Genomic DNA, 26,131 nt, shown 5'->3' with positions numbered 1-26,131 from the left:
ACTTACGTAGCTCTGCATTTTATTAGCTTGTTCTGTTGCTTTATGCCTTTCCCTTTGTTCAATTTTCATCGTCAGGAAAAGCGTTCTGATTGGGAAATAAACTGCTTGTGGGTACATTCGACCAACCTAAAAAATATATGTATATTAAAAGTTGGTAGGTCAATTGCATACAAAAAACTTACATGACTCAAGAGATTCAAAATGACCTTTCCTTCATATTGCACTAAACAACATAATAATTGTGGAATCCAAGGTAACCAATGCAATGGTGGAACTCCAACTACATATTTTTCCAAGGCGTCCATCAAGGATGCTTTGGAATCATCGTATGACAAAAGCCACAACACTTTAGCCAAGTACTTTCTTGTTTTGTTTTCATTTTGATGCCGACACGCATGCAAAAAACATGTTATCGCACTCACACCAATCATCATCTGTCTTGGCTTTGAAGTAAATATTTGCTCCAGGTAATCACCCCACAAGGCCCATGCTTTGGTCAGACCATCGTGCAGCTTAGCTGCTGCACTAAAAGCTTTATTAGCTTCATCAGAGCGGCCAATTTGAGCTAAAAGCAATCCCTTAAGAGCGTATAACTCAGCATTATTTTCAGGACTAAAGTATTTAAGATTGGTAGATTCAATGACTTCCAAGGCTTCATTGAGTTCTGCACGTCGACCAACCGAAGCCATTTGTATGTTGCATTTTACTTGCTGTCGAATTTTCTGTTAAATACAAATTTAAGTAGAAATAATTGTAGAAATGTATATTATTGTATTTTACCTGGAAGCAGTCCACAATCGGAACTGATGGAATAGTGTAAATTCTTGAAAGTGACTCCTGACACACGCTTGTTAGATTGTGTTTCCTGGCAATTTTTCCGAAATAAATAATTGCCTGAGCTGAAGCATGCACTCCTAACATAGTATTTCCTTGATCTGTCTGCTGCTCCAAGTGTTGAGTAATTATTTGATAATGATGCTGACGCCATGTGAAAATGTCACTCCAGTGAGAAAGATCATCGGCAATCACTGGTAACCGGTTACGCCATGTCTTTACTATGGCCTTCATATCATGCAGTGAAGAGTTACGACCTTGGCTTTGCATTAGACCTTGATGAATTTGACAAGCTTCCTGTAGTTCCATTATCTGTTGAGCTGTTTGAAGGTACTGCAAATGTATGTGTGAGACAATTTGCGGAAGTCTCCTCCATTCTCTCATACACATGCCAGAAGCAACTTCGACGTGACGTTCTACATTCGAAAGCTGTTGTTCCTCCTGGTTTAATATCGCCAAAAAGCCTTTGTACAAATTAACCTTGTAGCCATATTGCTTGGGATTTATTTGTTCAACCTTGTTTAAAGCTTGTTTCATGAGCGTCCAATTGGGCACTCGCCACGCACTTTCCATAATGAGTAGTGGTTTTTTATCCTTATTGGATTGGGCATAGTCTAAAAGAATATCCCACTGATTTAGTTCTTTGGCACAACGAATCCAATGGTTTTCCCACAAAACCAACTCACTGTTCATCTCCAAAGCAACGGGTCCATTTGGAGCTTCTTGTTTGAACTTGCACATTGCTAAATCGTATGCGCTTTGTGCTTCTTCAAAAAATCCCATTTGTTCGTAGGCGATAGCAGTGTTTGTCTCTGGATACTTGGCATACTTAAGCCAAAGACCTGCCCACAGATCTTCCTCATGAAGTGCCGAGTACATTTGAGACAATGAGTCACAAATATTAGACTGACTATTCTCAGTCAAATCATATTCACTTAGATCAATGTCAGAATTTTCTTGATATTTATCCTTCTTAGATTGCCAATCGGTAGCCATGTCTTCAAGGATCAATGACATTCGATGCCATAAGTTGTGCGCTTTACCCAAATAAGCGAGCAAGCTAGGCGGTATATAAATAGGAGGTTTGCAGTGTATGACAGCCTCCACAAAAGTGTTCAAGGCACTGGGATGGCAGTCTTTTTGGATAACGTGTGATCCAGACGACAAAAATGGAATCAATTCTCTCATAATGGCCTGCTGCTGATCTTCGTCGAGCATTGACCATAGCCTGGGAAAGACTGTAAGCCACATTTTTTCAGCTAGTTGTGTATCCATGTGACAGAGCTGGGAGGTTGCTGCCAGCAAATGTTCTGTACGCACTTGTCGGTTAATATCGAGGAATTCTGATTGCTTTGAGATTAGTTCTATCAACGAAACTTGTCGATTAGGAACTGCATTTTCTGAATCTTCATGCCTATAAACGTTTGACTCTGCACCCATGTCCATGTCAAAAAAGTCATCTTTTTCTTCAAACATTGATGTTTTTTCTACTGGATCAATTTGAAGTGGAGTGTATATAACAAAGTGCTTCTTTTCTTCTGTGTCTGCGAGGTTAATAACAGAACAAATACTAGGGATCAAATGATTCTCATTAGAGTTTTGGATTTGAGTATTCGTATTTGCTGTTAGTATCAATAACTCTATACATTGTTTTATCCAATAATGTGGTCCTATTGAATCCCAGGCTTGAGAGCAAATAATATAAAGAAGACGGTCATGTAGACGGCGCCTCATGGAACCATCAAAAATTTCAAAAAATTTAGCCCGAATACTTGGCTGAGTACATCTTAGCCCAGATAGAAAGGCAACTTCTAGCTTACTGGTCAATTCTGTTTGTTTAAGATAATCATCTCGATACATGTAGTTGATTAATTCAAGAAATTGTGCATTCAGCTCCAAGTCATCGGCAAATCTCTTTTCTACATATTGCATCAGCTTAACCAGTAGAATTGACTTCTCTCGAATCGATGGAGTTTGAGTTATTGGTAGTGTTTGTGTTTTGTATTTCATCCAATCTTCAATCATTTTAATTATGCACTTGAGTATCTTGGGGTCGTTGCTTTTCTCGATCAATCCCACAAGTATTCCACCTATGAAAAGTTTACGTATTTCGATTCCCATAACAGCAATTCGATTCTTGATCAAATCCAGAGATAAAATTAGCAATTCAACTGACAAGGAACCACTTTCGACAGGTTGCTGAGCATTAGGACCTGTGTTGGGAATTGTCATGTGATCTTTGGTCAGTCTATTTAGAACTCTCATAAATTGCAACATAATTCGATCTATGTAACTGGGATTATTATTACAACAAGCTTTTAATATCATTAGGGCTCCAAAAAGTGACGATGATGTTGATTGTTGACTCTTTTCGTATAAAGTAAAAGACTCAGTGATCATGGAACTTACAGTTGTATAGAGAATTTCAAGATCTTCATGTTTATGTTGAGTGTCGGCTGGATAGAGGGACATTAGACGTGACATAAGTGCATGCATTAAGCGTATTATGCGCGTATTTTGATTTGTTACACATGCCGAAAGACCACGTTGAATAGGCCTTATAATTGCCAATATGTACTCTTTACGCAACACAGTCATGAAGAAAGTTAAAAGCTCAAGTCCAGTTGAAATATTTCCTAAATTAGCTTGTGGTGTCTCTACAGACGCAAACACCTTATCCAGCCACGTCAGCTTAAGATCGAACGGTTGAAGCCAAACTTCTGGACGAATTGCCGTTTTTAGCAGCATTACACATCTGAAAATAATTGTTAATGTCAATTAGACCACCGATTTTCCATAGAACGCTTGGCACGAAATAACAAAAAATAGATAGATTCTAAATTCGGATAATAAATAGGTGATCAACATGTTTCCAGATATAATTAAAAAAATAAGAAGCAAACGCAAAAGTAAACTAAGTCAATTAGATAAATGCCTGGCAACAACTAAGCCCTTGGCCTACAGCTATGAGATGTATACAAAACTAAAGTTGAGGTTGATATTATGCTAAAACGGTTTTTTTCGCAGAAGTACATAACTACCTCTTCCAAGAGCCCTGGATTGTGTAATCCCTGGTTCGAGGATTGAGAAATCCTGGCTACTACGTGTTATATGTAAAAGGAAAAGGTAACTAGTAAAACGTAATCTAAATGTATGTTAACTCCCTAATTTCAGTGATAAAGACGTCACCACAGCCAGTATGGTAATAGACAACCATAACTTCTGGCTGGTATCAGCGTATTTGGGCCACGACCACCAGAGCTCACTGTCAGGTACCATTCTGGAGAAGACGGTCGCTGAATCAACAAGACATAAAACTAACCTAATTATCGGTTGTGGCGCCAATGCGCACCATACTAAGTGGGGTAGTACCGATATAAATAACAGAGGTTAGTCTCTTTTTGATAATATTTTAACAACTAATCTGGTAGTAAGTAATGTAGGTAGTGAAACAACCTTCATTACTAAAAATCGACGAGAAGTTTTAGATATGACTCTCGTCTCGTTACATCTCTCAAATAAAATATTGAATTGGAGAGTATCAAAGAAGCACTCGTTCTCCGATCCAATTCATACTTATTGAAAAGTCCCCAAAACCGATCTAATTCCGGAGTTATAGGAAAACAGATTGGTCAATATAGGGCGACTATGAAAAATATGATTAAAACAGAACTTTCTGATCCGCCCTTGTGCGTTCTTGAACTCGATCAAAAAGTCGATGAGCTTACAGCAGCCCTGAATATAGCCATGGAAACTACCTGCCCCCTTACTACAGTGCGGGGAAAGAAGAAACCATATTGGTGGGCTGCTGAACTATAAAGATTGTAGAAGGATTTTTAATCGTGCATAAAAAAGACTAGACATCCCCAAGACTGGGCCTCCTATAAGGAATCCCTCAAAAAGTATAAACAAGAACTAAGAATAGCCAAAAGATTCTCATGGAGATCCTTCTGTCGCTCAATAGAAGAATCCTCTGAGGCATCAAGGATAAGGAAGATTCTCTCGACAAATCCAACCATGCCTAGTTGTCTTAAAAACTCGGATGGTACATGGACTAACTCTTGCGAAGAAACGCTAAACCTGCTACAAGACACCCAATTCCCAAATAGCTATTTATCCGTTAATACAACAAACCGTCCTGGGTCGGGTATTAACTTAACTTTTCCTCAAGGTCTTGTTACAAAAGAAAAATTGACATGGGCTCGAACCTTATAAATCTTCAGGTCCAGATCAAATCATACCAGCTGAGCTACAACTTACCATTGACATAACTTTGCCCATCATTTAGATGATCTTCAAAAGTTGTCTAGAGAAGGTAGTTTTTATTCCCAAGGCGGGCAAATGCTCGCATGTCAACCCTAAAGATCTAAGACCTATTAGCCTACTATCATTCATTCTCAAAACTCTGGAACGATTAATTGATATCCATGTACGTAATTGCATTGATAAGAGACTATCGATGGCTCAGCATGCTTACTGCAAAGGGAAATCGGTAGAAACAGCCTTGCACACTCTGGTAAGAACTATTGAATACTCCCTAGAACAAAAGGAATATACTATAGTGGCCTTCCTGGATATTAAGGGCGCTTTCAACAACGTTCACACATCCGCTATCACTTCTGCTATGACGACCCTAAACGTTGAATACTCACTCTGTGAGTTTATTAATCTAATGCTAAAAAGCAGGATCATCAACTCTAAAATGTCTGTCGGTAGACGCATTCCGCAAGGTGGTGTTCTGTCCCCTCTCCTGTCGAACATAGTGGTTAACGAACTACTAATATATGGAGATGGCGCAGCAATTTAACATTCACCTCTGTTGGGTGCCGGGCCACAGAGACATCACAGGAAATTGTAGAGCCGATGAACTCGCTAAAAATGGAACCGTCATACCTATTTTACCTGAAAGGGAGAAGATAGGTATACCGATAGATACATGTAAACTTCTGCTAAAAGAAACAGCTTTTGCGATAGCAAACTCTAGGTGGCACAATTTACCAACATGTGCAGCCACAAAACTCATGAGGCCTTCACTGGACCTTCACCTTCACTGGCGCTCTAAAGACTTGTTATCTCAAAGCAGACTTCACATTAGCTCAATAATAGTTGTCATTAGGGGACACTGTCTTATAGGTAGACATGACATACGACTTGGTGTAGCCTCAAATGACTTCTGAAGGAGCTGTATTGACAAGGAAGAAGAGGAAACAATCTCTCACCTCCTCTGCACTTGCCCTGCTCTTTTACTAAGACGCAAACATCATCTGGGAGAATACTCTTTTGATAATCCCAGTGAACTAGCTAAAAAAGATATCAAATATCTCCTTCGATTTATAAAAAGGCTCAAAATGGTTCGACTAGTAAGAAATAATTCTCTAGATTCATGTGGTATCACAATGGGCGTTTTCTTTTGGCATAAGTGTGTGGATTCTGAATCCGCAGCCACTTTAACCTAACCTAACATAACTACCTTCTTCTTAAAAAAAACCTGATTGTACAAACAAACCGACCAGAGCATATTCCGGTAAAATCAGCAGAAACTTTAAGAAACTATAAAGAGAAATAACTTCACCATTTAAAATACACTCCGCTTCGACTGAATACGAACACAAATTTGGAAAATATATTTTTTTCCACATATTAATGGGTAGTGTGCCATCTGTTGGTGCTAACTACTCCCTTAAAATGTTAAGAAAAGATTTATCCAAATCAACCACTAGTTTTTCATTCGCCCACTTGGAAAGCTTTCTAATAGGAAAAATCGATATTTTTTGAGTCTGAACTGAACTGAATAAGTAAAACTATTAAAATTTGTATTGGATTGGAATAAAACAATTTTCTGTTAAGATTTTTAGTTGGTGCTTAGCCCTTTACTTTCAATCATTTCATAAAATAGTTTCCTACAGCCTTTTGATAAAGTTAAACTGCAGAAATTAAGGATTCTTTGTTTTTGAACTGACGACCAATATCGTTTACTGTGGGTATTATTCCCAAGTTTTATTCAATAATGTTTAGAACAGATGAGTACGGCTGTTTTTGAAGGAAGTGCGAATTTTGCTGGTTTTACCAAGCTTTAATTATACGCGCCGAGTAAATAGGCGCGTTATCATGTTGGAAGACCAAGTTTATGAGTCAAAAAATGTTTAATTATTATTTAGGAAGATTTCTTTCCAAGATCTCCTTATACCCAGGTGCTATTACTTTTGATGTAACGACCTCAACTTTAACTGTTCCATAATAACTGACAGCTTTAAATATAACAACACCTCCTTCGCAGTTGTGATGAAGCTTTTACACCCTTTTATTTTCTCAAATCGGAAAAAATAAAGGTTGACCCATCAGGTCCATCGAAATCAAATAGTTTTATTGTCTGAAAAAACACGTGATACAATTCTTTTTCCAGATTATTTGGGTTTTGAAAAAACTTTAATAGCATGACATGCCGTTGTTTAAGATGGCTCAAGTTTCAATAAATTTTAATAACTCTGAAACTGAGGCTGCGTCTACGCCAATTTTCTGTTTTTTGTTTAGCCTTAGAATCACAGGCATCATTTATGTACCCCTTAAAATTGCTCGTCTTCAAGCTGCTGTTTTTGCTTTATCTGCACGAATCTTTATTTGTTAAGTCAGAATAAAAGCCATTAAGACTTTAGCTAATTTTGGCAAGTTTTAATGAATTAATTAAGTGATTGGTGATATTAGAGTCAACTTTGTGCGTCATTACTGAGTACATTTAGTTTACAATTTTATTTCCAACTTGTGTCATCATCTTCGGTGAACATCGGGTGCCTAGTACCTCAACTGGAGATTGGGTTCTAACCCCAGTGGAAAGTTGTTGAGGGCACCAAACGAGAAGGGGGAGGGGGAGAGGTGTTTCCACTAAGGCACATTTCTTTATCCAGAAGGCAGCGGACGAATTCTCGAGATGGAATCAACGGTGGCGCCAACATAAGCCTAATATGCGCGCATGCCCCAACAGAGAAGAAAGATGAAGACACCAAAAACATATTCTTCGAGCTCTTGGACAAGACATATGAGCAGTTTCGTGGCTATGACATTAAAATTGTCTTAGGAGATTTTAATGCCAAGCTAGGAAGAGAAGACCTCTTTGGTGGCATAATCGGGAGATACGACACCACCTCCGACAACGGATTTCGGCTGGTCGATTTCGCTGCGGGGCGAGACGTTCTGGTAGCTAGTACGTAGTTCACACATCTTAATGTCCACAAGTGGACATGGAAATCTCCTGATCAATCAACTGTCAACCAGATTGACCACATTGCGATCAACACTTCTTAAGTATACAGTATATCCGAACATTCCGAGGGGCCAACATTGACTTGGATGGAAAAAAAGAGAGTACGAGAAGCGCGCGATCGGGGAAATAGAGAGATGTCACAACAGGAATGAGGTTCGTAAATTTTACCAAAAGGTAAAAAAACCTCCCAAGGGTATCAGCCACGAACAGAAGCCTGTACGGACGATTAGAGGAACATCGTAGTAGAACCGCAGTCGATGTTGAGAATATGGAAATACCACTTCTCCAAATTATATAACGGCGATGACGAACCGAATTCCGCTGACTTGGTAGGGAGCATGCACCAACTCACCTGCAAAATATGGTCGGAAGAAAGCATACCCGATGAGTGGAATCTCAGCATAGTATGCCCGATACATAAGAAAGGAGATCCTCTAAATTGTGCCAACTACAGAGGCATCAGTCTCCTTAACATTGCGTATAAGATCCTCTCTGCCATATTATCTGAACGTCTGAAGCCGTTCGTCAACAACCTGATTGGTCATTATCAGTGCGGCTTCAGAACAGGAAAGTCCACTATCGACCGAATATTCACACTACGGCAGATCTTGGAAAAAACCCAGGAACTTCAAATCGCTACCCACCATCTCTTTATCGATTTTAAAGCCACGTATGACAGCATCTATAGGGAAGAGCTCTACCGAGCAATGTCTAGTTTTGGCATCCCTGTCAAACTTATCCGTTTGTGCAGAATGACGGTGGAGAATGCACGCTGCTTTATCAAGGTCGGAAAAGATCTTACCGATGCATTTGATGTCAAAAAAGGTTTTAGACATGGCGATGCACTGTCATGCGACTTCTTCAACATCGTTCTGGAAAGAATTGTGCAAAACTCAACCGTCAACACTTGAGGCACAATCTTCCAAAGGTCCATCCAATTAGTTAAGGACTTTGTCTACCTAGGCACCGCTATTAATAAAGACCACGACACCAGCGCTTAAATCAAACGAAGAATAAGTCTTGCAAATCGCTGCTTCTTTGGACTTAGAAGGCAATTGAGAAATGAAGTCCTCTCTCGAGTATCTAAAATCACCATCTTTAAGCCACTCATCATCCCGGTTCTCATTTATGGCGCTGAGGCCCTGGACCCTGTCAAACAAAGATGAGAGCGTCTTAGGATGTTTTGAGAGAAAAATTCTTCAGGTGATTTTTGGTCCCGTATGCATAGATGGAGAATGGAGGACAAGATATAACGACGAACTGTACGGGCTGTACAGCGACACTGACCTAGTTAGCAGAATTAAAGACCAATAACTTAGTGCTGGGTCATGTAGAGCAAATGGACATCAACGCTCCAGCCTGGAGGTCTTCGAATCCAGTCCCGAGGGACGGCGCTGTAGAGGAAGACCGCGACTCAGATGGCCCACTCAGGTGGGTGAATACCTCAACCAACTTGGCGTGCGAAACTGGAGACATCTAGCTAGGGACCGAGATGGCTGGAGACGCATGTTTGTTGAGGCCCCGGTCCGCCCGGACTGTAGCGCCGCATTAAGTAAGTAAGGAAGTCATCATTTTCGATTTGCAATGTACTCAAAATCGACGCTGTATTGAGTCTCTTATATTTCAATATGCCTAATGTTTTAAAACATCAACTAAATGCTTACCTAAAAAATAACAAAAGTCAAGTTCGGTTATTTTCTTCAAAACAAACAATTATTTGAATTTGTTACTTTTGTAGGGAAAACATCGATTTATCTGATTTTTGATAAAAGTGCCTACTTCGATCTCAAAGCCGCCTAAACAATTTCGAAACAATTTATGCATTTGTAAACCTCATATAAAGGAGCGCACTACGAAAAAAAAAAGGGTCATATAGTTTACTTACCGTCGCGAAAGAGTTTCTCCGGGTGAAACGACTCCTGGTGTCGATTGTAAGTCATTGACTTGACAAGCTAATCTAATAAGGAAGTTAAGTACGTTATCACACTGTAATTTGTCGATAGGTCGTTCTATTTCATCGACTTTTTGATGTTGCGCTGCAGCCGATGTAGCTGAAATTGATTTGTTATGTTTATGAAAATAATCTAGGTTACAAAGATGACTTACTTGGCATTGGCTGCTGTACTGGAACATTTTCACCGCCTGCAAACTTTTTGCGAACCTCATTGGGATCATCCACAGATGCTCTCTTATGTCCAGAATTCGACGTTTGGTCTTCGTCCACATTGGTATCACTTTCACTACTAGTTCCTTCCTTAATTCGTTGTAGCTCCCATCTGATTATTGTTTCAGCTAGTTCAACTGAGAGCTTCCTGTTATCCAATGAAGCGTTAGGCGGAAAACCTAATCGTTGCATGTAGTTAATCATATGCTGAACGAGATGATGCCGTACTGGATAGTAAACCTATGCAAGAAAAAATAAGTTATTTATTTTCATTTTATTAAAATTTTAAATATTTCACCTTGTAATGACGCACTATCAATTGTAAAATATGAAAGAGCTGTTGCATGGAATGACCTTCCTCTACAATAATTTTCTTTGTCCAGTGCGTAAGCATAGTGTTACCATCTTCCATCCTTAAAGGCATTGCAGGCGTGAGCACTTCAAGAGCCTGACGAACAACCGGACGAGCTTCTAGTGCGTGCCCTTTGAGCAGTGAATGAAACACTTGCAAAACTATTTTTTTATGAATAGCCAAACGAGCTATAATATGTGCCAACAGTAAATGGCCGTGATAACGTGCAGTAGGGTCAACACAATTTTTACTCAAGAGACACGGCCAAGCAAATGTCATAAGTCGTCTGAGTTTATTGCTTTGTCTTTTATTGTTTGCATCTCCATCGTGAATATGGGGTGAAGCTTTATCCACCAATAAGCATGCAAATTGCAGCAAAGCAATACGCACAGCATCATCATTGGCAAATGGTTTCTCTGGATCAAATACTTTACTTATAAACACTGAGACAATATTATTATCATCTTCCTGGTATGGTGTCGGTGGTGCTCCAATTAGTTTGTTGCCTTCCCCCTTTTCAAAGCTTACAGCAAAGCATGGTATTAGAATAGCGGTTAGAATTTTAGCTTTCAGGTTTTCAGAAAGAAGCGGGCTGTTGAAGTTTTCGACAAAATGAAAGAATGCATTCCGTTTCCATGACACAGTATAGCTCTGGGCTACGGTGTTTTGAAGGAAATCACGTAGAAAATGAAAATCTGGGATGAAGTGCAAACATAATGCTCGCAATAATTGAAATAGTAAATCAATATCATTGGTGTTGTGTGAGAAGTAAAAAAGTAAGATTTTGCCGACCAGATGCCAGAGATCACAAGCGACATTGGTCTCACAAGTTTTATAAAGACTAGTTTGCCAAAGGGTTTTTAATACAGTGACAATATCCGTTTGAATAAGCAGCCACTGGTCGTCCTGTTCCATTAGCGTGTACACAATCAGAACACCTTGATGACAAACTTCATATTTTTGTTGATCGTTAAGATGGGCAAATGATGGACAATTACAATTAATCATCTGCATCAAACGAACTGATTTACTGCTCTGAATCGCATTCCGGAACGGTAAACCATCCTTATGTTTTAAGAGATATATTAAAAATCTATTCCACTGGTGATTGACAACATTGAGGTCTGTTAAAAACAGATTTACTGTATCCATTGGATATCTAAGTAAGAACTTGAGTAGAGGTTTTCTATACGGACATGATTCCATCATCAAATTATTTTCAGTTTTAAGGACCAGTTGACACAAGCTCTCAATATACTTTGGAGAAGCTGCCGAAATTTGATGAAACATTCCTATTAGAATTGCAATCTTTTGTTCGTATTCCTCAACTTTCGATGCAGCCAAAAAATGTCCACCTTGTTTTGTTGTCTTATTTGCATTCACAGATATTTCAATCATTTCTTGGCAGTGTTGCAAAATTTGTTCACTCAGTTTTTCATTAAACATTGAGGGGAAAAGTTGTGTGAAGTATGACAAACGTTTAGTTGCGGTCAGGTTAAGATTACGATGGTCGCCCAGCGTTAGCAGCAAAGGTCGCATCCCTGCACGAACCTGAAAATAAAACACAAAAGTTATGTTTGAGATGTCAAAAAGACACACATACAATGTACAAACCTTTTCCTTTTCAATTTGAAAGACTAAAAGGAACTTTTGCATACACTCAAACGCAACTTCTTGTAGTTCCGTATTATTGTTTTCCATTACTTTGAATAAAATATTTATGATTTTTTCCCTGTATGTGCTTTCGTTTATATAATGACACGCAGCCAATGCCCGGAGAGCACTTTTTCGCAGAGGAATTAAGTTTGTGACATTCTTGTAGCAGTCAAGTTTTGTTAAAATTGAATCTTCTGCCTCACTCAAAATCAGAAGCTCATCAAAAAATAATTTATGGTAAGTATTTAAAAGATCTGAAAAATATAAAAAAAATATTATTCAAAAATCCAGTCCGAACTTTAAACTGCTTACTTATTGTAAATAGTCTTGGTTCAAGAGTAGTACAAAACGTATTGCCATCCATTAGTCCTATTTGAGCACTTGCTGGTTGATGACGTAGAAAATGTTTTTGAGGTGGGATGATATCGACCAATACTTCCCTATGAGGATCCATAACTTCAGTGATAGTTTTCTTTTGTAATTCAGCTATGAGCCTTAAGGATGACATTGCTTGTTCGCGAACAAGGGTATTTGGACTTGTAACTTGACGAACCAACTCATGTATAACTTCGTACATGGTTTTTGTTTGAAGTGCTACGAGCTCTTTGTTTTTATAATCCTTATCAAGAGGAACCATACTTATTCGAAGCATATTTTCTAGATATGTTTTTGCCATATCTATTGAACCGCTTGAAACTTCTCCACCAAGGTCCATTATAACAAAGATAAAGGCTCGCAAAAAGGCAAACAAATTTTGGTACAACCAACAGAGAGACATGTGTTGATAGAGACATTCTATTGCCATACAGCCGCCCATTTTTGAATACCATGGTCTTTCATAGCACAAAGCAACCATCCGCTCGGCCAAGTATTGCATGAGTGGTAAACGGCAAGCTCTTTCCTTGTTTCCCATTATATTTGTTGTGGTTTTGAGAATTAAACTAATACAAAGTTGACCGGGTTTGCACAATTCTTTTTCTTCATGTCCCATGCACACAGCTAATGCATCAATAAGTACCAACGGATCAAGACCCGTATTGCTGAAGTTATGTTTGAATGGAAACGGTCCAGCTTGCTGGGCTATTGCCACCATTGTATAATGTCGTACAACCGATACCATAAATGGCAAAACTGATTCTCTAAGTTCCTTAGTAGCGGCTGCCACCAGCATGCCTGTCAAAGCAGTTTGATGTGTTTGGCGAGCTTGAACCTCGTCCGATTTATAATACGTTGGTAAAACGTTAATGTTTCCCTCGACAAAGCTCGGGTGCATAAAAAGTTTTTGAAGAGTGTGCTTATCATCGTCCAAGCTTATAGAAGCCGCTTTAATGGTACAAACGAAAAATTTTAAACTCCATAAATATTAATAAAATAAAAAAAACAATTACCAAGAAAACATCTTATAACAACCCAACTCTGCTTCCGATAAAATGAATCTGTGGCATTAAGATTCAAGGCATTAAATGCAATCTCAATTACTTTATCCACAGGAAAATCAATAGGCTTTCGATGATCCTGGAAATTTGCTAATATAGCTGATGTTGGTGTGTCTTTATCATTGTACTCCAGCTTTTGAGCTTCGATCATCATTTTTCTGTTGCCTCCACCGAATTTGCCCAAGACACGGAATGCTACTAGTGCTGCACTATCTTGATTTCGTAATGTTCGCCAAAGAGCCTGCATCAAATCAGCTCTAACTGGTTGTATATGATCGTACAGAAAATCAGGTTGCAAGTTGTCAACACAAAGTTCCAAAGTACGGAGTCCCTATTTACAAAATAAATTTAAGAAACTGAAATTTGAAACACTTTTGTTCAAAAAAAAAGAAAGAAAGAATGACAAACCTGACTAATAAGGTTTTGTGATCCATTTAATGCCGATACGAGAGGATCCATTAACATGGGTAAATATGGCAATAATGACGAAAGTCTCACCGGAACAGTTAAACACAACTCTACAAACAAATCTTTCATGTGTTGTTTGTGGAAACCACTTTGCAGTCGATTCAATCCTTCCAGAAGATTCGGAAGAAGTGGTAAAAATTCTTGATAAAGTAAATCATGACTTCCACCACCTATCGATCGGAATAGAGCCCGAAGCAAAAGGAAATAATTGAAAGGTTCTTTAGCTGTCATTGCGAGCTCCATTGACCGATTAACGATGTTATGCAAATGTGGACGTAGCATTTGTTCATTTTCAATTGGAAAAAGACTTACACTACCAAACACAAGTTTGAATAGTCGAAGGTATAAGTTAGATCGCTCAACATTGGATCCCATTTCTTCCATCCTTTCCAAAAGATATTCCACCAATACAGTTGCAAATAAAGGCGATGTAGAAGGATTTGCCAAAAAAGAATTGGCTACCACCTGGATGGAGGAGTTCTTATAAATTCTCTCAACCATATATTCAATTGTTGTGGCAAATATTTCTTGGAAGTTTTGAGAATGCATCATTAAGAACTGAAAAAAATAAAAACAAGACGAATATTAAGAAACACTCTTATAGTCAAGAACATGAGTTATACTTACAATTCCACTGAAATGCTCAAGAACTTCTTTCTCCTCTTTAGTGCGAGGTATATGACCTGAAGGTTTGGGCATTTGGTTTGAGCCTGTCGGTATATTTGGAACAACTGTGTATATATCTAATGTTTCCAAAGCCCAATAGATCAAATCTATGTATATACTAAGCTCATGGGGTAAGAATAATTTGTTCTCTATAAGCATAGGCTTTTGAAATAATAAAAATTAAAAATTTACTTTATTAAGTTCTAAAGAATTGTTAAAACTAATTTACCTTGCAGCTAACACAACCCCAAGTTATGGTTTTGACTCCCCCAACTAATGTTTTGACGAGACTTCTATACTCGGCTACATTTAGATTGTTTGGCCCAGGTATGCCAAACGTATTTGCTTTGGCAGCTTGATCGAATGGAGATGCATCCTGAAAAAAAAACATTATTTTTTAAATGCATTGACATATTTATACTGTTTACATTATATTCTTATAGATTCATTAATTGAGGAATCATAAGACCCAACATTTTATTTAACTAATCTAAATCGTAAGATTAAACGAGCCACGAGTATATTTTTTTTAGGTAGGGGTGGTCAACAGAACAGGTTTAAAATATTAAGATAATTTGTCATGTAAACTATATTTGAAAAAATATAAGATACAAAGGAGGAAGTTTGTAAGGATCAGAACATGGCAGCCCTCTTAAGGTGAAATGTATAAAGTTACGTCGAAAAGATTCTATCCTATTCTCGTGATCACGGCAAAAAGATTCCATACCTGGAATGCCTATCAAGATGTCGGCGAACCAGTGTTTTATTGAGCGACAGTACATTCCCGGAAAATCTTTAAACCAAACGTTTAACTAATCCTAACATAAAATTCGCTTTACTTACGATCGAATTAATAATATGATTTGTGAAATAGAGATTAGATTAGAGCAAAACTCCCAGATCTTCAAAACTACGAACGCGATGATAAAATGCTGCGATATTTTAGAATCAATCAACCTAGGAGTACGTTTTTTTTAGAGGAAAGCATTGCTGACCAAATAACATAACTCCGCTTGGAGTTGTAATCGATCGTTTAGAGATTTTATGCAGTTGAAGATTTTCATATCATCCGCATAGATTAAAATATTAGTTCTATTTATTATCGCCTTGGACGATATTTCGACTATAATAAATAATTATAACCTTTTAGATAGTTGTATTTATACAGATGACATTTATATTTTAAGTAAAAGTAACGATTAAGAAAAATGTAAGAACCTTTTTGATAATGTTGTTAATGATATTCTTAATTGGTCATAATGTACAAATTGAAAATGTAAATAGTCTTAATATCCTAGGATTAGTATTTAATAATAAATATAGATGGAAAGAACACTGTTTATATTTATTTTAATGAATTATTTATCTGGTAAGCAAAGCCATGTTCACATTAACACTGCCTTAAACATTACCGAAATGTTAATATTAAGTAAAATCAATTACGGAATTTATATTTATGGCAGTTTCCCAAAAATAACTCTAAGAATAATACAACCAAGCTACCACCAAGCAGTTAGAAGGAGCATCAACGCCTTTCATACAACACCACTCAAAAATATTCTTGCAGAAATAGATCTTCTTCCCTCTGTTGAGCAACGTTTCCAACAAACCATCTAGAACTTAGTTGTAAAATTGATCTTCTTCACAAATTTAGTTATCGATAAAGACATTCATCAAGCCATGGACCTTAAGTGCAAGAAACGTATTCCATCTGCTTTAAAAACACTACAGTAAAACAAATAGGAGCAATGCAGTATACCAATCATTGTTCTCAAGTATCTCATCAGAACTTCAAACTAGAGGCTGGAAATTTATATTCACTGATGGATTCAAATCAAAGGTAATAAATCGTTTGCAGTCACATTTGAAGATGGCCAAATCCTTTATATTGGCATCCTCCCGGAATATGCAAGCAGCCAAATCAATAAGGAATTCCAACGACAAGTTCGTAATACGGTCTGATAGCATATCAGTCTTGAAAGCAGTTAAACACCTAAACAACGATTCAGATCTAGGAACAAGATAATAATGAAGCCAAATAAAATTAAACTGATGTGGACTCCAAGTCATTCTAATTTACGTGGAAACGAAGAAGCTGATAAAGAAGCATCCTTTACCAACAAATCACCAGTGTATAAATTCAATAGATACACCAAAAAAGACCTGAAAACCCAAATACTAAACACCTTGAGAAGAAAACAAGAAGTCGAATGGAGAAGAGAACAAGAAGTCGAATGGAGCCTATACCACCACCATTATAAAAAAGTTAACGAACATAAAACCTACCCTCAATACCCTACAAACGTATCAAAACAAAAAATCTCTAACTACATCCGCTTAAGACTTGGTCACGCCTCAGCAACTCACAAACACCTTCTAAACAAAAACAATCTACCGATATGCTCCACCTGCAATACAACCATGAGTTTAACTCACCTCCTCGAAAACTGCCAATCATCGAAACCTGCTCTTTCTTCAATCTTCAAAAATATATCGATCTATGACATATTAAAAAAACCCACCAGCTAAAATATCGAAAATGTAAATAAATTTCTTCTATAAACATTTTAATAACATGCAGAGCCAATAGTCTTCGCAGCTAGGCTCTCTTCTTTTTTTTATGTATATTACCTTGTTATTTTAATTACTAGTTAATGAAATATAATACATAATAAAATATTAGTTGGATAGGTAGAGATGGCAGTCACAAGCAGCCATGCTCGATTCAATTAGCGCTGGAAAGCGCCGCTTAGGTATCATAAACTCGTTGGAAATACGTATTGAAAACTAAAAAAAATATAATATATTGACACAATTAGCGATTCTACAGCGCGCGTTCAGGAAGGAAATGAGGTATTTGATTTATTTCGTAAAGTTTTTCATTCTAGAACTGGCCAGTTCAGTATATTTACAGAGCAAGTGGATCGCAGTTCTTTTCACGTTGGTCTTCGCAGCAACGGCAGAGAGGGATACCCAGCTTTGCTGAATGATCTCCTATGGGCCAATGTCCGGTACATATTGCAGTGAACCTGGCTATATCCTGCCTGGAATATTTACCCTTTCAAGTGAGCTATGAACGGCCGATCATTGCCGGGCCAACTAATCAGCCCGTTCATTTACATTGATATTGAGGCTGGTTATTTCTATCCGACATTGTTGGACCAGTGTAGGGGATGTTGTGGCCGGATTGATAGCCATAACAGCCTTCTGGCTGTCAGTGCAGATAGCTGTGTTTCCATTTTGGTTTGAGTATTTTGCATTTTTCTCATGCCATCCTTCCAATTCTTTCTGCCAGCAAAGGTGACTTTAAAAACTTTATTGGAGTTTAAGGCAGGGGTGCAGTAGTTTGTGTCCGTCTCAAAATTATTCGCTCCAATCAGTTCGTATTGGGCATGCGTAAAAGGCAATGCAGGCCTTCTAAACACGTTCTTCAATGTTTAATTAAGATTTAAATGTTATTACATAGTACACAAAGGGGTACATCACTTATAGCTAAGATAAAGGGAAGTGGTCTCAAATGACTACCTGGAGGAACTCTTAATTTAACAGTGAGTGAAACGTTCTAAATTTAACAGGACCCATTTTAAAGATAAGATAAAATCCATTTGGTAAATTGAGGAGTTAACCCCATTGCCTTCAGCTTTAAGTGATGATATCATGAGAAAATAAGTCGAAAAATGTTTGTTATTAGTACCCTTTATAAGTTTATATTTAAAAACAGTGCGAGCCTTAAGAAAATAGGGAAGGATTTAAAAGGAGATAATCATGCACATTGGTCTTAAAGTTTTGAGTATCAAAATCGGAGGGAAAAACAGAGTTGGCCAAAGCATTCCACATTCTCGATGTGCGATTTAAAAAAGAATCTATATACTTGAGAAATTGAGCTCCAGGGTAAACTGATGAGCATTCTTAGAAGTGCTAGTATTACGGCTGAATAGTTTAAGGGGCGGTATGCAACTGCCTAATTTGACAGAACATTGTTTGTAAAAATATCTATAAAACAACGAAAGGCATGAAACATTGCGGCGGTGTTCTAGCGATGTAAATGTTTCGATTAGAGTTTTGTAGATTATAGCCAGATCAGAAGGGGTGAAAAACTTCGTCAGAGAAATCCTAAGCACCTGGTAGCATTTTTGGCGATATCGAATATGTGACCATTCCATTAGAGGTGATCTGTAATACACATACCGAGTACTGATAGTTGATTGGTTTCCTGGATGCAAGTGCCAGTCATAGATAGTGGCATCGGGGGTGCGTTACGCTTTAACGACAGGAGACAGCATTGCGTTTTCGAAGCATTAAATTCTACACGGTTTTTGATTCCCCATTGGACAATGCTGTCAAGATCAGAATTTAATGGGCTTATCATACGCTGCCGTTGATGTTCCACATCCGAAGGACAAGGATGTGAATCTAGAAACGAATATAAAAAGCTGAGGGTACTGTCGTCGGCGAAACAGTTTAATGGATTAGAAGTGACAGACAAGAGATCATTAATGAATGAAAGGAAGAGAGTCGGAGACAAAAGGGGGCCCTGGGGGACACCAGCATTTATTTTATGAATTTCAGACTTGAAACCATCTAATACAACTTGTATTGAACGGTTAGAAAGGTAATTTATAATCCAACGAAGAAGAGATTCATCAATACCAAAAGCACGCATTTTCGATAAAGGAGCTTGGTGCCAAACTCTATCAAATGCTTTTGAAATATCAAGTACAATAATCTTACTTTCTCTAAAACGATGTAAAGATTTGTTCCACTGTTCGATGAGATGAACCATGAGATAACCAGTGGTTCTATTGCTACGAAAGCCATACTGTCGGTCATTAAGAAGCTTCCGTTCTTCAAGATATTTCTTAAGATATAGATATAGATAAGATGATAATTAATCAGCGTTTTCATGACCTTGGAAAGAAGGGACGTAAGTGCAATTGGACGATAGTTTGAGGGGGAGGAAGATTCGCCTTTTTAGGGATAGGCTGGACAAATACAGATTTAATTTTAATCGAGTCCTAGGGTATTTAAGCAATAATTATTTGTCATGATTTTAACTCCCTTTTGGCATCCGTTTCTCTCTAAGAGTATACAAATTTAAAGTTATCAAACAGGCGCCTATATTAATAACTTCCTTGATCAAAAGTACATTTTATTCGAACACACGATAACTTCCCAACAATAAGCTAAGAAAATAATTTGCAGAAAAATCAAAACCAAAAAGTAGATAGAAAATGTCAAACTAAAATTGTGTGTATTTTAGATGAAGAAATAGAGTCTTTAAAAATAATTGCTTGCCAAAAAATTGCGATAAATAACCTTTACTTAGACATATCAACTGAGAAAAATCGTCAAAATCAGCGTTAAGTTCTGAGGTAAAATCTTCGAGGTAACTTGCGATAGATGAATATCAAAAACGAACAATTCGAACTGTGAAAGGTGACAGTTAATTGTAAAAGCTAAGTAAAGTGGCTTCCACGACTAATCGGACAAAGAAATTGTACGTTTTTAAAATGCTATTACTGCAAAAAATGAAAAGAAATAGTAGAACTTAACCATCATTTTATAACATATACAGATATGGACATTAAAATAGAGACAGAGACAGTTGCTAAGAGTAAAACCAAATTAAAACAACAACATTCATTAGAAGTAGTTTTAACTGTTATCAAAAAAAAATTAGGCTCTCTTATGCAAAATAACATGATTTTTATTTTTTTTTTGGTGCTTGTTGATTGTTTGGAGATGAACCGTTCCCTAGGTAAGACTTTGTTTTTGGTGGACATTGACATAGAAACACATTGGAACATAGACCCTAATATTGAACTAGGATCAAAAATATTAGAACAAATATCTCAAGTTGATTGCAAAAGCAATTTGACCAATTGAGCCAAAAAACATCTTTGAAAGCCAAGCAAAACAACCCCAAGAGAAGATCCTTACAAGTCTTCAATGGAAATAAAAAACAAACTACAGCTTCCAATAATTTCCACAACTGTTCGCAGAAGACTTGTTGAAGTTAACTTGTTAAGAAGGATCGCAAGAATGATGCCGTTTCTAAGAAAAATAATATAACAACGCGGTTTAAAGTCGCCCACAAAAAGGAGGAAAAAGTGGAGGAATGTTTTGTGGATGGACGAAACAAAGATAAATTTGTTCGGAAGTGATCGCAGACAAACCCTTAGAAGACTTAATTTAAAACTAAGTCCCAAATACTCTAGAAACGGTCAAGAATGGTGGTGGCAGTATCATACTTTGCGGTTAATTTTCTTGATATGGCGTTGGAGAAATACATTTGATTGAAGGTAAAATGGTTCAAAATATGAAGGTAAATATCATGAAGGATACAATGCTGCCTTTTGCGGACGAGAGCATGCCTCTCAAAGTTGTCTACAGCAGGACACACATCCAAATCTGCTCAAAAGTATTTTAAAGAGCAAAAAATCAGCTTATTGGAGTGGACATCCCAATCGCCTGACATAGATAATTTTGCGGGAGATTAAAAATTCGTGGTTGAAAAACACTTGACAAAAAATAAAGCCGAACTGTGGAGGATGGTTCAACAAGAGTGATACAATATTTCAATTGACATATTCAGCTGATTATTTGACTCAATGTTCAACAGATGTCTCACTGTAATTAAATATAAGGGCCAGGCTACCAGAAGTTAAAATAATTTTTAAATTCAGAATAACTTAATTTGTTTAAATCTGTGTATCAATTTTCATGTCCACAAAATGTGTTCCTTTTTTACATTTATGAATTTAAAATAATTGAAGTTATAATTTTACTATATATAGTGGATAATTTTAGTTTAAAAGAAAGAAAATAAGAAAATGGAGACCAAACAAAAATGTAAGTCAATAAAAACATGAATTTTTAAAACTCTGCTTAGTGTCTTTTTTAACTAATGGGTTATAAGTTCTGGTATTGGTTAATAATATTTTGTGGAAGGTAAAATGTGTTAAAAGGCCAACATAAATATTCTGAAACAACAAATGGGGTCCAGTGTCAGCAAGTTTGGAACAAAAGACAATTTCATCGTTTATCAGGACAACTATCAAAAGCACACATCCCATACAGCCAGGTCGTGGTACATCTCCAATATCCTCCACAATAATTCAGATGTACTTATGTACCGGCCATTCAAATAATGTTTCTCCAAGGGACAAACTTTTCCCATAGTTGGTATTGACTTAAGGAAAGAGTGCATTTCCCACGGGCAATTGTATGTGGCACTTTCTCGAGTAGGATCTCGTGAAAATCAATACGTTTTGTTGCCACCTACAAAACCAAAGCCAACGTAGTGTACAGGCAGGCTTTAAGATCATACAACTTTTTTCTAATTTACTGATTCATTTTCTTTTTAATTAGAATGCTTATAACTTAAATATATGTACCTATTTATGTCTACCCGTGCGAAGACCGCTAGTACTAGATAAAATTGTTTCTTTTTCAATTCAAAGCGTTTTTTTATAAGGGTTTAAATTAAACTAATCGGCAATAATATTATATTTTGAAAACTTTTATCTTACCAAAGTTACTCCTTCTTTTGTTTCGGCATTTGCTGGTGCTGCTTCAGACGGCGCTGCACCACTTGTTATAGCTGGAGTTTGTTGATCTTTAATAGTTTTCCTACAAAAACAAAATCAAGAAATATAAAAACATTCTTGAAAAAAAAACTATTTCCTAATATTACCACTTCTGCATAATCATAGGCAATTGTATTTTAGCAATACTTTGAAACTTTGATGTGAAAACTTTCAACAATGTGATAAGCAACTCTCTAGCCTTAACAGGATCAGATTCACTGTGTTGTCTGATACAATCTACTAGATTCAAAAGAAGTTTGCACGACATTGTTTGAATTCCAGTAGCTAAAGATTCGTCATGTACATTTTTAGAAAACAGATTTGCAGCTTTTGCTAAGGCCTTAAGACTAAGATTTTCACGCACATGGTGAGCTAAATCTGCTAAAGTGGAATACGCAAGTGGACGAATAGAGTCTAAAGTAACTCCTTTTCCAATAAGAAGATCTTCATCGAACATTCGATCGATAAATGGTATAAATTCTAAAAAACAAACATTGTAAGTATCAAATGTCTAAAATTGTACAATACAAATTACTTAATCGCAAGTCTGTTGCAAAAATATGTCTTGCAGCGATAAGGAGCTCTTTTCTAAGATTAGCAGCTTCTTTTGGACAAAGTTCCATAAGTCCAAGCATTCCTTTAACCACAGATGGGGCATGTGAAACAACCGAATCCTTAAAAAATGTTGTATATAATATTTTTTGTTAATAAATAAACAGAAAACTTAGACTCACCTGAAATATTCGAACAATATACGCTAAAAACGACAAGGTTTTTATTTGAGCACCCATAAAATCGACGAAAATTTCTTTGTTAAAAGCTGGTGAGGTTCTTAAAATAATAAATGTAACAAACTTTTGAAACACGTTTTTGATACAATTTGAAAATAGAAATAAATACCTTTGTACTAGTGAGGGTTGTAATGTTATAGTTGTCATTATTAAGGGCACAAAATCAGCAACTTCTTGATGAACTGTGTTTTTGTAAATTTGATAAATCAAAACAACTATTATAGGTAGTTCTTGTAATACTCTCAATGACATAAAGCCTTTAGGTAGAAACGTGTACTGAAAATAAAAGCAAATTGTTAAACGAAATGAACGCATTTGTAATTAGATTTATTCTAACCCCTTGCGCAACAGTACCAGTTTCAGTCAACTTTTCTACGAAGATAGTTTTTGCAGCATAGGTTTCTAATAAGAGCTTTTCGAAATCAAGTTCTTTTAAGTCTTTCACTCTTATTTGCGGTGCAGATTCAAATATTTTTGGAACATGCATTGGCAGGTCTGTGTAAACTTTTTTTACAAACGACAGGAACTCTCTTATCTAAAAAAATAAAGTATTTTATTGTGTGTGTGTTCATTAAAAAGAATTATACAAAATATGAAATTTACTCCAAATTATTATTCAGTATGCAGGTACAATGACACTCACCTCGTCGTTAAATGTTGGCCTAAAGTTTTTATGCAGCTCTATTATGACTCTTAAGCACACTAAGACATTTTCCTCGTTGTCAACTAGTAAAAGTTTAAGCATAAGTGAAATAATTAGCTTTACATGTGGCCGCAGGATTTCACTGATTGGTAATCGATGCATCATTTCAAGTATCAGCTTTCGAATCTAAAAATGCAAATATATATTGGATTTTTTATTCGACAAGTACAAACAATTTATATAAGACACTTATGGTAACTTTTTGTCAAAAACAATCAAATCTATTTATTTTTATGAAACAAAAACATAATAATAACATATTATGCAATTTTAGATGCATTTAGGCCCACTTTGTCATTTGAACCCATTTGTTGGCCCACTAAGATGTATTTGCTCTCTTTTTTTCCATTTACTTACAAGCTACGTATATTTCAACTAACAGATAACAGCTTCCCAGGAATTAATTAAAATATGAACAATAATATCTTAGTTTTCAATTAATTACGGCTTAGATTGAATAAACAATATTTGCAGACACTAAATCAAGATATCATTACATTGCTTCTATATATAGTTGTACGAGATCTTTGAAATAAGACAAATCTTGCTGGTAGGAACTTACACTTGAACTAATTTTATCTTGTAACATGGATTTTCGATTCTAAGTGCTTCATCCCGAGTACTTCGCATCTTGCATCCTAAGTGGGACAATTCCATCGCATTTTATTAAATGGTTATTTGGTAAACCTTCTCTGATTTTTTTTTTAAACTGCGGGACTCCTCACAAAATATGATTTACCAAAACTGTCCTGTTGGGATATGTGAGCATCATATTTTTTTCCCGTTTCCTTTAAAAAAGCCTACCAACGAATTTTGCTTTTGAGACAACACAATCTATCTAAATAGCTTTTAAAAAAAAGCGATGCATCAAACATAAAACTTATATCTTTAAATAACACGAACTACCTATGTACTAGGATTCAATTGCACTTGGTGTGATTACAAATTATTTCAACTCAAACATCTGAACAACATTTACAGTTTTATCAACCAAATATAAACGTCGGGTATCGGTGGGTTTAAGTTAGCCCCAATATCAAATTTTATAGCAAGGAACCTAGCCTAATAAACAACTTTTAAGGCTAATGAAACGTTTTAAGTGACCACAGCGTACCTAGAATTTTGTATGCTTTGATATTAAATTCTGTTTTTATTGCATATGATTATAGATACAATATATTTTTATAAGTAAATGTTCAAAACTGGTGTCCGGATATTTAGGAAAAGTGACCCTAGTCTCCCAGTTTTAAAGATTTCGAAAAAATAAACAGAAGTTTGTTCACAAAATATTGACTTCCATTATGAACACATGAACTAAGATTTTGACTTGGTATTCAATTCTTCTTAGAGAAATCATTGGAACCTTGAAAACTTACATGTTGGACTGTATTTTCCGATATGAACTGTGGCTCTCCATCCTGCAATATTTTCACAAATATCTTTAAAGAATGCTCCAAGAATGACGGAAATGCAGCTGTTTGCACAATAACTTCAAAATGTTCACTTATTTCTTGTGCAGCCTTAAGTTTAATTTCATCCTTGGCAGCGGGATCTCCCAGCATTGTGACGAAACTTCTGAATGTATTCATTTCGGCTGGATCTATTTCATGTGTTCCCATTTTTTAAATAAACGTAACTCTCATACGTTCTAAACATTTAGAATAATAAACATTAATTAATAAACAATTTATATATTTGTATTATTTATTTACAGTTCAACATTTTTTAGTAATATTTATAAAAGTTAAACCGGCGTCAACTCTGAACAAGTCCGAATAATAATTTAAGTCAAGTCTTCTGTAATCCGACTGAATGAATAAGTAGACTACCTTTCATTTCTTCCATGTAAACACAAATAATATGGCAAATCATTCCAAACATCAGCAGCCCTTCCAGTTTGAAACAAGTTGAAAAGCCAAATGACACGCACACTTTCAAACCGAGGGTGAATTCACCACACAAAAACGCATGCTTCCATAATGAATTATGAATGAACAAGTTCATGACAAATCTTTCAATTATTATGTAAGATTTATGACAATGTTCAAAAAGTATGACATTGGGAAAAATTTATTTTTAATTTTTGTATGTAAATAATCCGAAAACAAGTCTAAAGGCCCTTGCACATGAGAGCGAACAACAAATGAACGAGTGAACGAACAAACGTGATTTAACACATTTCAAAAAGTCCAATTCAAACAAAAACACATTTAA

The 26,131-nt window shown here is 36.4% G+C and overlaps 1 protein-coding gene across 1 annotated transcript in view; it reads right to left on the bottom strand.

Annotated features, from left to right (window-relative positions):
- Window positions 1-25,722, bottom strand: part of LOC129948909 (transcription-associated protein 1) — a 35,302-nt gene extending 9,580 nt beyond the window's left edge. Inside the window, exons 1-21 of the mRNA XM_056060058.1 lie at window positions 25,630-25,722; window positions 25,294-25,565; window positions 23,858-24,043; window positions 23,552-23,749; window positions 23,324-23,490; window positions 23,158-23,254; window positions 22,959-23,097; window positions 22,531-22,903; window positions 22,367-22,466; window positions 15,064-15,210; window positions 14,796-14,996; window positions 14,109-14,726; window positions 13,653-14,031; window positions 12,577-13,587; window positions 12,223-12,518; window positions 10,555-12,159; window positions 10,199-10,496; window positions 9,978-10,143; window positions 781-3,589; window positions 183-722; window positions 7-126 (exon numbers count right to left, since the gene is read on the bottom strand). Coding sequence (XP_055916033.1) covers window positions 7-126; window positions 183-722; window positions 781-3,589; window positions 9,978-10,143; window positions 10,199-10,496; window positions 10,555-12,159; window positions 12,223-12,518; window positions 12,577-13,587; window positions 13,653-14,031; window positions 14,109-14,726; window positions 14,796-14,996; window positions 15,064-15,210; window positions 22,367-22,466; window positions 22,531-22,903; window positions 22,959-23,097; window positions 23,158-23,254; window positions 23,324-23,490; window positions 23,552-23,749; window positions 23,858-24,043; window positions 25,294-25,536 — 9,693 coding nt within the window. The 5' untranslated portion in view covers window positions 25,537-25,565; window positions 25,630-25,722. The remainder of the gene's footprint in view (window positions 1-6; window positions 127-182; window positions 723-780; window positions 3,590-9,977; window positions 10,144-10,198; window positions 10,497-10,554; window positions 12,160-12,222; window positions 12,519-12,576; window positions 13,588-13,652; window positions 14,032-14,108; window positions 14,727-14,795; window positions 14,997-15,063; window positions 15,211-22,366; window positions 22,467-22,530; window positions 22,904-22,958; window positions 23,098-23,157; window positions 23,255-23,323; window positions 23,491-23,551; window positions 23,750-23,857; window positions 24,044-25,293; window positions 25,566-25,629) is intronic.
- Window positions 25,723-26,131: the final 409 nt, after the last annotated feature.

This window comes from Eupeodes corollae, chromosome 3 (genome assembly GCF_945859685.1).
Source record: "Eupeodes corollae chromosome 3, idEupCoro1.1, whole genome shotgun sequence".
Lineage (NCBI taxonomy): Eukaryota > Metazoa > Arthropoda > Insecta > Diptera > Syrphidae > Eupeodes > Eupeodes corollae.
The sequence above is the reverse complement of the archived record's forward strand: the minus strand, read 5'-3'. Positions and strand labels throughout refer to the sequence as shown.